At 40.0% G+C, this 11,422-nt stretch overlaps 2 protein-coding genes across 4 annotated transcripts; one reads left to right on the forward strand and one right to left on the reverse strand.

Annotated features, from left to right (window-relative positions):
- The first annotated feature begins 4 nt into the window (after positions 1-4).
- LOC145913320 (uncharacterized) lies at positions 5-958 on the forward strand. The gene is made up of 5 exons (XM_083000941.1): positions 5-304; positions 358-394; positions 589-639; positions 699-797; positions 851-958. The coding sequence occupies exons 1-5, from the start codon at positions 15-17 to the stop codon at positions 926-928; spliced, it is 555 nt and encodes a 184-aa protein (XP_082857067.1). The 5' UTR covers positions 5-14; the 3' UTR covers positions 929-958.
- Positions 959-1,072: 114 nt separating this feature from the next.
- LOC145898370 (uncharacterized) lies at positions 1,073-10,608 on the reverse strand. 3 transcript variants are annotated; one of them, XM_082986815.1, is made up of 9 exons: positions 10,384-10,608; positions 5,006-5,067; positions 3,851-4,240; positions 2,926-3,315; positions 2,523-2,668; positions 2,141-2,308; positions 1,950-2,085; positions 1,716-1,884; positions 1,073-1,624 (listed from the first exon to the last, which is right to left on the reverse strand). In XM_082986815.1, the coding sequence occupies exons 1-9, from the start codon at positions 10,479-10,481 to the stop codon at positions 1,357-1,359; spliced, it is 1,827 nt and encodes a 608-aa protein (XP_082842941.1). In that variant the 5' UTR covers positions 10,482-10,608; the 3' UTR covers positions 1,073-1,356. The 3 variants fall into 3 exon arrangements, with proteins under 3 accessions (XP_082842941.1, XP_082842933.1, XP_082842949.1); XM_082986807.1 differs by having other exon boundaries at positions 5,006-5,074; positions 10,400-10,605; XM_082986823.1 differs by lacking the exon at positions 10,384-10,608 and adding an exon at positions 6,671-7,168 and having other exon boundaries at positions 5,006-5,074.
- Between the last annotated feature and the right edge of the window lie 814 nt (positions 10,609-11,422).

The following is an 11,422-nucleotide window of genomic DNA, read 5'->3' on the forward strand; positions in this document are numbered from 1 at the left end:
TAAATGTGAAAAAAATGTCGTTTTGGGCCGAAATACAATCGGTATTGGGTTTTTCACTGGAATCGGCGACCATCGTTCCACAAGTTTTCAATCCATCGTTTTTTGATTGGTTTTTCGGCTACGAACAACCGGAAGTTGAAAAAAAACCAGCACATTTTTCTGATGAAATTTTGGAGCTTTTCAACAATCTTCACTTGCCCGAATATTTGAAAGAGAAGTTTACCGGCAGCTACTTCTGCGTCGGGTTGGCAGCAATCATGTTCATAACCCTGTTTCTGTTGTACTTCTTCAAGCGCATTTTTAGGTTTGTGGTTTTAAATTTTACTTTAACGTTTGTTTAATGCGATCCATTCACAGGTTTGTGACGTCACGACAGCAAGACTTGATTGCGGAGGTAGGCTAAGTATTTAAGTTAAACTCAGGACCATTGAGAGAAAAAATGAGCCGCGAAGACCTTTTAGTAATGGAGATTATATGACATTGTCGGTGGAACCCGGGCTCTTACATAATCCCTGGTGTTCGTGGACTTTTATTTGCAAATCCCCCCCGGGTAAACTTGAACACCTCTTTTACCATTTGCATTTACAGCATCAAGAAAGAATACAAGAAATCCTCAGACTGCATTTGGAGAAAGAGGAGGTCAAAACGGACATTTTCCTAACTTGTTTCAGACTTTACCCCCCTTTTTTCGTCCGCAGGTGAAAATGAACTTGATTATAGAACAATACAAGGCGGTTTTGATGAGAACACAAAACAACCTCGACAAGCTTGTGGAGTCGTTGGACATCCTGCTTCAGGTACAAGTTAATATAAAGTTTCCGAACCACAATCACCCACAAATATGTTCCAGCCAAAGAAAGAAACCAAACCCGTCATCACTGAGTTCGGAGAAAATCTTCCAACGGAGAAACCCACGGCGTGCCTTTGATTTTCAATACAACGATTCGCGGCCTCTCGCAATATTTTAGTGTAATTTTATGGATAAACTGACAAAACTTAACGTCCTTAACAATGGAGTTTGTTTCATAATAATAGATGTTTGAATGAATGAAGAATTTTTTACAATAACGAATTGACAGAAACTTTGAAAAGTTTATTCGTAAAAAAAATTTGCGCATAATCGAACACGAGCAAAAAAATCTTCGCACCACTTTACAAACGTCAATGACGTCATACACAATGCGCTGTTGCGTAATAATGCACTGGAAAACAAAGAGGGAAAGTGCAAAACAATACAAAAACACGGGAGAGATTGGTAACCATGGCAATAAAGCAAAAGAGACACGAAAATACTTGGCGGTATATTTTGGGATGAAAACTTTCGTCACATTTAATCTAAGCGACCAGCGCCGATGTTCAAAAACACTTCCTGTGAACGATTTTTGCTCCGTGTTCAAAATACTCATCCTCTGTGACGCAATAGTCGACGAAGTTGCTCTGTTCCGCCAAAAGTGACGCTCCGATCCATGCCGCGTTTTCACTGCAATCCGATGAGTGGACGGTTAAGCCACCTGCAAGGTCATTAATTTCACTTTGCAGTCGGGATTGTAAACCGGTTACCATCGAATTTCCTCCAGCCAATAGGATTGTGTTGTCGCCATTCGGCATTGTATCGGGATCAATACTGCGATAATAGCATTTGTTACGTCACAACGATGTACGTTTCAATATTATCTGAATAGGTTTTATATTCGATTCCATTGTAGGGGATTTACCTTTCCATCGCATTTTTAATAAGCTGGGGAAGTCCCGGACTTGGACTCCCGACTTTAGAGGGAAAAAAGATGGATTCGGAACAAGAAGAAAGCTCTTTGTCGAAAACAATCGTCTTCCCGTCCGGTAGAACAATCTCTTCTTCCTTTACTTGTGACGCAACACTTGGATCTATGACGATACATAAGTTTTTTTTTTTTTTAAAAGAAAATGTCGAAATATGTGGTAATCCGTACCAGCAGAGACAAATGCGTGCATTTCCTTGATTGAATTAATGATTTCCATTTCACCAACCGATGTGAAAGTTTCCCCCTTTTCTCGTTGCACCAACCGCGCTAAAGAGTCCGTTAGGTGGCGGCCTCCGACCGGAAGCTGCGAACGTACGTCATAACCGTATTGTATGTGACGCAACAATAAAGTTACTTACCACTTGTGTTCCGTGATAAAGTTGGTAACCCTCATACACTGGGACAATTTCAGTGACGCCGTGTCCACTACTCACCACCATCGCCACCTTGCGGTTGGCCGAAAGCGAGCACAGAACCGCTTGGTTGCGCAAGGTAACAGCGGGAACTCGCAAGCTCTCGATGAAAACCTAACACAAGGTCACATTTACACTACATCGAAGCACATACCACGATGCGACAATACGAAGAGGTTGTTTATATTACGAAAAAAATAACTTTGAATTACAGCATAAAATCGAAATAAAATGATAATCAGTACCACATACTGCATTGTTACGCCACAAACCCGATGTGTGGCGTCATAGGGCGTGAAACGTGACAATTTTGAAAAAATGAGGTCACCTCCATCATTCTTTCCCTGTGTTTTGGTGAAATGTTGGCAGATTCGCTGACGATCATAGGATGACACGTCATTTCCGTTTCAAGCTCGCCTGACACCACGTGATTCCAAACTTCCTGTATCTTCTGCCAGTCATTTACTTTGCCATCTAGATGAAAAACAAAGACATAATTAATGCGGGTAATTAAGTTTGGTTGGAAGACCAAACTATAAATATTACATGTCTGTGTCACGGACAACTTTGAAAGGACGTCCTGTAACTTTAACAAGAATATCTTAAGTCGTTTGTTTCACAACGTTTCAATTAATAAATATATTTCTCCTATCTAAAAAGCATTGGTAACAATGTGAAAATAAAGTTTGACAAATTACAGAATCAGCGCCCGGGATAACAGCAGGACAAACCTTGCACGGGATTGACCAGGGCGAGCGTTGAATGCTTTGTGATTGCCTCGTCACCGATGAACTTTGACCCCAATGCCTCGTGCCAGGCTTCACTTGCTTCCGCTCTCCAGTGGCCAAAAACATTCCTGGTGACTGCAGCCGGCTCAAATTTTCCTGCCCACCCAAACCTTACTTTGTATGAACCGTTATCAACAACCAGGGGGCGCCCGAGGGAGTGTTTGTCTGTCACATCCGGTAACGTGGCTATCTGTATGACGTCACCACGCATTTTGTCATCTACTGACTTCGCATCTTCGCTGACGTCATCGGATTCATCAACGTCATCGTCAGTTGTTTCGTCAATGAATTCGACGTCATCGTCCAAATCTTGTTTGAGCTTTTCCCTCCAAGCTGGGAGGAGGAATTGAAAAGGATTGTTACGTCATAATCTCAACGCCCTCATAAATCAACCAGTCTGTGAGTATTCAAGTTTTAATGTTACAACACATGTTGGCTGTGTTCAATGTTTTGCTAGTTTGCAACTAACTGTGTGTAAGCAAAGTTGGTGATAGTTTGAAATACCGCAATTTATGTTTAAAACCATGTGTTCAAACTATTGGGACCACCAGAATATCAGTAAAACAAAACATATAGGAAACAGCACCAGTATAATAAACGACCAATGTATCGATAGCATACAAACTAAACCACTGCACTCATGCGCACGGGATATTGGTCACCACATGGAGTTCTACATAATGAAAACGACAAGAGTTTAAATTAGATTCTTGCTCCGTACTCATGTACAGATAACAGTTACATCCAATTAACCCTTGATGTTATTCAAATAATATCGAACACTTCTAACCCGCGTCACATCCTTCTGTGTCTGTATCTACATTCGCTATTATGTAACGATCCACAAATCATAATCTTTACCACAAACCTATTTGTTTCGTTTCTGTGACATCACAATCGTCACCGCTATCGTGCTCTTCGTCGACCCTTGAATCGGGTTTCACTTCACGCTTGGGTGAATTCGACTTGAATTCTTTTTCGCGGTTCACTGCGTCTGTGACGTCAGAGCGGTCACGTGACAGCCGGTCTAAGGATTCTGTGCTTTTTGTTCTTTCGAGTTCTTCGAAGACGAGTTCGCTGAGACTCTTGTCGTCACCGTACGGAGGTCGGAAGAGTTCGGAGATATCGCTAACTTGCCGACTCTGCCTCGGTTTCCCGTAACCTTCGACCCCCCCGTCCGTCTGCTCTTTGCCGAATACATCGTCGTCTTTTATGTATGTTGGGTTCTGGAAACCTTTCTTGTCGTTCACTCCGTTACCTTGACAACAAACACATCTTTATGACGTATGAGAGTGATTATATACACAAGGGGGGATTTGCCAACACAATAGAGCGGATCTAAACTAGTGTCTTTATCTAAACTGTGACAATATTCTTTGATGGTGATTTCCCTAATAAGATACGGTGCTATACTTATGTTTCGACGTAAATTTCAATGTTTGGCTGGGGATTAAGAATACAAATTAATTTGATATTGAGCGCAATGTGGAAAAGTTTACGTGTAATATGTAATAATCATAGAACTATGGCATAAGTTAGTTCGCTTCAGGCGGGAAATATGACAAGGTGACCTTCACATTTGAAACTCGAACACTGGGAAAATAATTTACTTTCTGTCGGGATTTTGACCGAAATAAGTTCATATTTGTTTTAATTATTTTGAAAAAAGTTAAAATTCCTTCAATCGCCTCAAGGCCATAGGTAAAGTGTCCACTCTGCATTGTTACATCACAAAGCGATTATTATGTTCGCATTCTTGCGTTCGACAATTATTATCTCATCATAATTCGCTTAATTGACGGTTGTTCGAGAATTGTTCGTATATTACCAGAACAATGGGAGGCTAAATACATAACAATGATCAACCACTTTCACCAACAAGCATTTAAACACAAATAATGTCAGAATATTCGCATGAGTTTTACGCGGGATATGAAATACCATTATAAAAAGTGTTGTCATTTGGTTTAAATCAACAATTTATGTCACCCTTCCACAAAGTTCATGATTAAATGTTTTTTACCATTCTTATCCTGCAGAATATCATGGATGGCAATGGAATTGTCTCTTGTTTTTTTGACAGAACTTCTTTCTGCAACAAAACAACAGATAAATTGTGGCTTTGACTTAAAATCGAATTGATATTGAGTTCATCTAATGTCCGAAAATTAAACAAAGAAACTTTACAAGAAAATAGAATGTTTAAACAACGATTTGTCAACCCGTGAAAGTCCCATTGACAACATTTCCCCAATGTATAATAAATGATCAAAGTCATGGCTTTATTTGGAAAAGTAACGATTTCTTAAACTAGAACTTGCGTAATTTTTACCAATTATAATTAGTAGGTATTACTCATTCTACCGCGCCCTGAACTTCAAACACGCGCGGTTATTAGTGCAAGGACATATGAAGGTCATTACATCCAAAGTGGTTTACCAAACCGTGATACAATTCTCACACATACTAGTGCGATATCCCAGAAATATAAGCATTAACCGTTATGAATCAATTCAATTAAAGTTACTTCTCCTTTCACCATATATGGGCATTCGAAACAAACAATTGTGTCAAGCTCCAGATGCGATCGAGATATGGACAAGTCACACATAAATTCGTGCAGCAACACACTTGATATTGTGACGTCACAGTGCATTAGCGCGGTTAGTCACGACATTGTATCGCGCTGCATTTCCCATGTAAGTGTGGGGCACTTATGACGTAAGAAGGCGTGACAATGGGCTTGAAGCTAAGTTTGAGAAACAAATATCCCAATGTTATCTGCAGCAAGCATTTGCACCTACAAAGTTGCATTTCAGTGCCAGTTACGCAGGTTTTGCCATGTTTGGCTCCTCTAGAACATGCAGACAAATATCGACGGGTTAACTGGAGCATCGAAGTGATAAATACGGTGAAATCCCTTCATAAACACCGACCCAATAATATGTTCGATTGTTTTTATCAAACCTGGCGGTAATATCAAATTTCGTTTCACGTCATCAACCGTTTTACGGGATGTGTGACGTCATAAAGAACATTCTCACGCTGTAGAGAGGTCACGCATCGCTGCACTTCCTGCCACAAACATGTGAAATCAGCCAAGTGGAACGATTTTACCAAATACGACTGCGACTTAAAACAGACCTTACGTCATAATTGTTGCAAGACCCATTGTGTTGTCACAATAACCACGTCGCGTGTTTATGGGCAAAATAATGAAAAACGCGTTCGGCATTCTTGTAAGAAGTTAAAGTGAATAGTTGTAGATTTTTTTGTCATTTATCGATGAATTGATGAATTTTCGTGCATTATTACGTAACACACGTGGCGATGGTTCTACAACAATGTGGAACAACCGACAATGAGTTTCGCCTCAACATCTAACCGATAAATTTTTAACGCTGTGTTTCAATGCAAATATTAAGAAGCCCACAATAATTTGTTGCAAACATTGTTGACAGTCGATAATTTGCAAATGAGGCCATGGTCAAAACTTCCAGCCATACTTTGAATATTTTCGCCGCTAAAGAATTTTAATTGACGCGAAAACTTTGTGGAAATCTTCATCATCCTGGGGGGGTGGATTCCATACAAACAACATCCAATCATACACGTTCCCTTACACGAGTAAACAGGCCACGCAGGGGGGCTTATTACTTCACACAGGTATGTTTGTGACGTCACTTACCTTTGGTTGTAGTCGGGGCGATGCAGACGCAGCAGTGTGACGTCAGAAAATTTTTCACTTTTCCCATTTTTAAAAAGTTTTTGTAATTATTCCATAAATACCCGTTAATTTTCAACACTTGGTGAAACAATTAACAAAAACTGGAGATAATTAAACGTTTCAATGAGGACAACAGCTTAACTGCCGCATTCGTCAACGTTAACACATGTTATTCCAACACAATAAGTTATAATAATTAAAATTGTTTTGCAAAAAACCTCTCAACTGACAAACTAAACCAAAAACAAGCGGAGAGTTTGGCTAAACTGTTTGGTTGGAAAACATTCTAACTCTGTTTTGTGTGGTAAGAAACAGAAGTTGGTACAACAAGTTCTTGTTACCCAAGTTTTGTCAAACAATCACTCACAAAACATCAATATATTTAAAGTGTACCATTGATAAACCTCCAACACCTGATACGGTCTTAGCTTAAACACAGAACAAGATGCGACCAACAACACCCGAAACTCAACAACAAGTTCGGTTTGACGAAAATATCGTTAACAAGTCGCCAGTGGCTTAAACCGAGTCAGAAACTTCAGGCTTCATTGATCGTCTATGAGGCTTCTTCTAACTCTGCTGGGTTTTGTTTCTCTTCCCACGTCCATGCGTGGTACTGTCATTATATCCGCCAACACGTAACAATCGAATTTCCACACATCACAATGCTCGCCTCAATACGCAACAACCAACTATTTCTCGATAATAATGCAACGCATTATTACGTCATAACGAAAACGCAATTTCGAATTCCGGTAAAAGCGCGAGACAAATTCGTTCGATTTGTTTCAATTGAATCTTGTCAGATCGTTTAGCCTGGCAATAATAAGGCAACATGCAGCTTACGTAGCCTGCGGCGCTACACTTTATTATCTCACTTAGGTATGTGTCACTTTAACCACGTGATACATCACTACACGACACGCTTCAACGAGCACGCGTTCATCCGTGAAATTGGTGTTTCATGCGGTAGTTTAGAGGTGTTGTTATCAACTTCTGCGGTGGAAAAACTGTGTCGCTTAGTTTTGTGGCAACAACATCATCTTGCCGCCGCATCTTTTCCACATTAACTCACATTAATAAACAACAAAATTCTATAGTCCGTGCAACTGGTTATGACGTCACAATGTCAACAAAAGATTTTGTTTGTGCATGCGCAAATTTTCATTTCGAGGCGAACGCTTTGGAAAGTTAAGTTCGACGCAAACTAAACAAACACAAACTGTCGAACTTTCTAACACCACTTTATGACACTGCTGTAACTGACCTGTACTTACTGCACTATAAAGTGGAGTTGTAACTGTGGAGAGTTTTGTAACAGTTTCTTGGCCGTTAGTGGTGATGACATACATGCAACTAACGGATACAGCCTTATTTGGAATCCCCATATCGAACGCAACGTGATGTACGTTTGCAGAATAGAGGGTTGGCATGGCAACGTGCTTACAACGTCATGTGTATTCTATTCAATGTAGCGGTTGCAAATTAACAGTTGGAGTTATTCATAGAAAACGTAGCCAGGCCTGGGTTTTTCCCGCTATGAAAGTCGACTCCATATAGCGGCAAACTTGCAATCCAGCAAAACGGAAACCCCTTCAATGCCTTCCGAAATATCCTCCACACATACGTGACACCACACCATACCCGTGCATTCAAACTCGCTTCAATGTGAACTGGTGTAAACGCCCGAGTTGGCGGTAGTTAAAGGATTCGAGTTATTCTGCTGGTGTTAATACGTGTGTTATGACATTAATTGTTTATTTTGCCATACATGCGGCTTTAAGTCAACTTAGGAGCAACTGCAAAACATAAAGGTCAAAAGAAAACAGTACATACGTCTGGACAAGAACGAAAAACCACACTAACAGAACACGTGCACGGTAGCACACAGTCAATCACGCAAGAGTACGAGGGTAACTTGCGTACCGCCGTTAGCACATGCCCTTAAACACAAGTCTTGTCTAAATTCCAATAAAACTTGCCTTTTAAAACTCCGTCCTTATTTGTAACACTTTGAAGAAATCACCAAATTAAGTTAATTACAACAAATGCTTTGCTAACGTACTCAGCGCCAAACCCACTGTAACGGAAATACCGATGCAAAACTTGTCTATGCCGGGATATTTCTATCGTTAGACCTCAATTTCACGGATCAGCGGATTCTCGAATGCCACAATTTCCGCCAGCTTTAAATATTTCTACTTTTATTGTCACGTAACAATGCGTAAAATATCATTGAGCGGGAAAGTGCATGTATACCTTGAAGGGTCGACCTGTCTACAATGCACTGTCAAGTTCCAAAATAACATATAAGTTAAGCTGTATTAATTTATTGCAGCAAGCCCTTGTGACGTAGCAACAAGGCTAATACGTAACAATCGAATAACTGCACAGAGTTAAACCATCAGGAACATAATTTTTGAGAAATTAAATGCTTGCCTTACTGAGCAAATATTGACGTAACAATCTAATCTCAATCGGCCTCTGTGACGTAGACACTACCAAATTATGTGCGATCGTTCGAGCGTTCCTTTCAAATCCTTTTTCCTTTGATTTGCACAAGGTTTGTTCTTTGCTGCCACCACATGGCAAATATTGTACTTTTAACAAACCGCAAAAGGACAGCATTGATTGTGAAACAGTCCAAGCACATACAATTGGCAACGTGGCCACAAGATATTCGGGACAAAAGATTTAGAGAACAAATCTCATGGCCCCTTGTTTATAAACATGTGCATAGATCAACCATAGAAACCAAATTAAGAAGCTTCCAAGTTAAATTGAGTCTTAATGCCTGACAACCAAGGAACAATTATGCAATCTTTTGGGAAAATACATAGTAACACGTGCGTTTATTACAAGAAGGATGCAGAAACTGTGTGTCATCTTTTTCTGCTTGCCCCATTGTTAATGCTTACTGGGCAGATGTTGTTTCACTTTTAAGCGCTAAAATACAACGAAATTTAAATTTAACAGATTCTAAATAAATGTTTGGAATTCACTGGGCAAACATTTCTTGAGTTGTGCGTTGAGTGGCAGATTGGTAACGAGGGCACATTACAATCTGTAAAAACCACTGACATGCAAATCGCTAGTCAACCTGCATATTCATAAAAGAAATCGGTCGTTCGCCATGTGAAGTTTATCTTAATCATTTGACTTTAAGCGATCATTTCTCGATTATTTGTATTTTATTCGTTCTTTGATTCGTGATTATGTCGCGTTTTTTTTAATAAATAGTCGGCTGAGATGACCTGGGTTTGAATCCCGGTAAACAACGTTATTTTACAGCCATGTCTAGTCGTTCTCCCCTGACGTCATCGCCTTTTTCACGCGTTCTCTCACCCAAGCATTGATTTGTTTGCAGTATGGTGGTTAAAATTTCGCAAGAATTTATATCCGTATGTGATGGGTGTAACTTTTCTCAGTAATACTGGCGGTATTTGAGCATGCATTCATTCATTGCCATTCACCTTATTAATGAACGAATGATAAAACATCAAATTTTACGAAAGTATAGGTTTTCCAAATAATAATTATGCAACGTTTTGCTATATGCAAATTAGCCATAAACATGTGACCCTAAAAAATCACGTGACAAGTCGTGGCGCAACATAGCTGGGCCAACAACACGATGCAAGGTTATTAATAACTAATTGAATGCTAATAGTTACCAAACACCATACATACCTTCGCTTCTTTGATGGTAGCAGTATCTCAGCAGCAAGATTGTGACGCAAACGACAATCGAACCAATTACAACCTCTTCCATAATTCACAACCTGAAAAGCGGTCAAGCATGTCTTATTTTCATAGAAGGCAATTATTCAACTTGCCCTCAGGCAAATATCATCAACGCTTTATATGCAAATTAGGCACAGCTGACGTCTTATTATACATTCACCACCTATAACCTGCCCAGACATCCCTGTCCTAAACTACTTCCAAAGCTGTTGCACATTTTACAGTTACTTGAACTTGTCAACATTGAACTGCGAACTGCGCTAATACACAATAGCCCTTTTTTCCGTCACATGCGACAGTTTATGATGTCATTGCTGCGTTGACAGTTTGGCTTTTTCCATGAATTAACTAAACGGACTTGACAGACGACCTGCTTCTGGCAGCACAAAGAACCAATTTGATGGAATTTCGTCTCAAATTGCCTGGCGCACTTGGCTGCCTAGAGCTGTTGAAAGACTGACAGAATAAACAGGCAAAGCTTTCTGGAGGCAAACGACCAATAGAGTTTATAGTGTGTGGGATGTCATATCAACAACCTATGGTTCTTGTGGTTCCACGTTTAATTCCATCAGACTCAAGCAGGTCTCGGCAATACTAAATCACAATTGAAACAGGGCAAATACTTGCTAATAATTCACATGGACCAACAGTACACTTTTAAAGGTTCCCGGATAAACAAATATTACTTCGACATGACTGCCACAGCCGTGTGTGTGATTTGTGGCTGGGCGTTGAAATCATCATTGTACAGAGTAATAAATGCCACGTTAATTAAACCAGCATTTAACAATGTATCCAGTAAATGAGTTTTGTGTTGTCCACAATCTAACAGGCCATCATAAGGAATCGAGCAAATGTTGTACTACCAGTTTGCCGTTAAGCTGTTGCTGGGATGAAAGCTTGAAATTATTGCCAACAGCCTCAGAAATCACCCTCCACAACCAAGCAAGCCATGTGCTGGGTTGGTTT

The sequence above is a fragment of the Ascidia mentula genome, chromosome 1 (genome assembly GCF_947561715.1).
Source record: "Ascidia mentula chromosome 1, kaAscMent1.1, whole genome shotgun sequence".
NCBI lineage: Eukaryota > Metazoa > Chordata > Ascidiacea > Phlebobranchia > Ascidiidae > Ascidia > Ascidia mentula.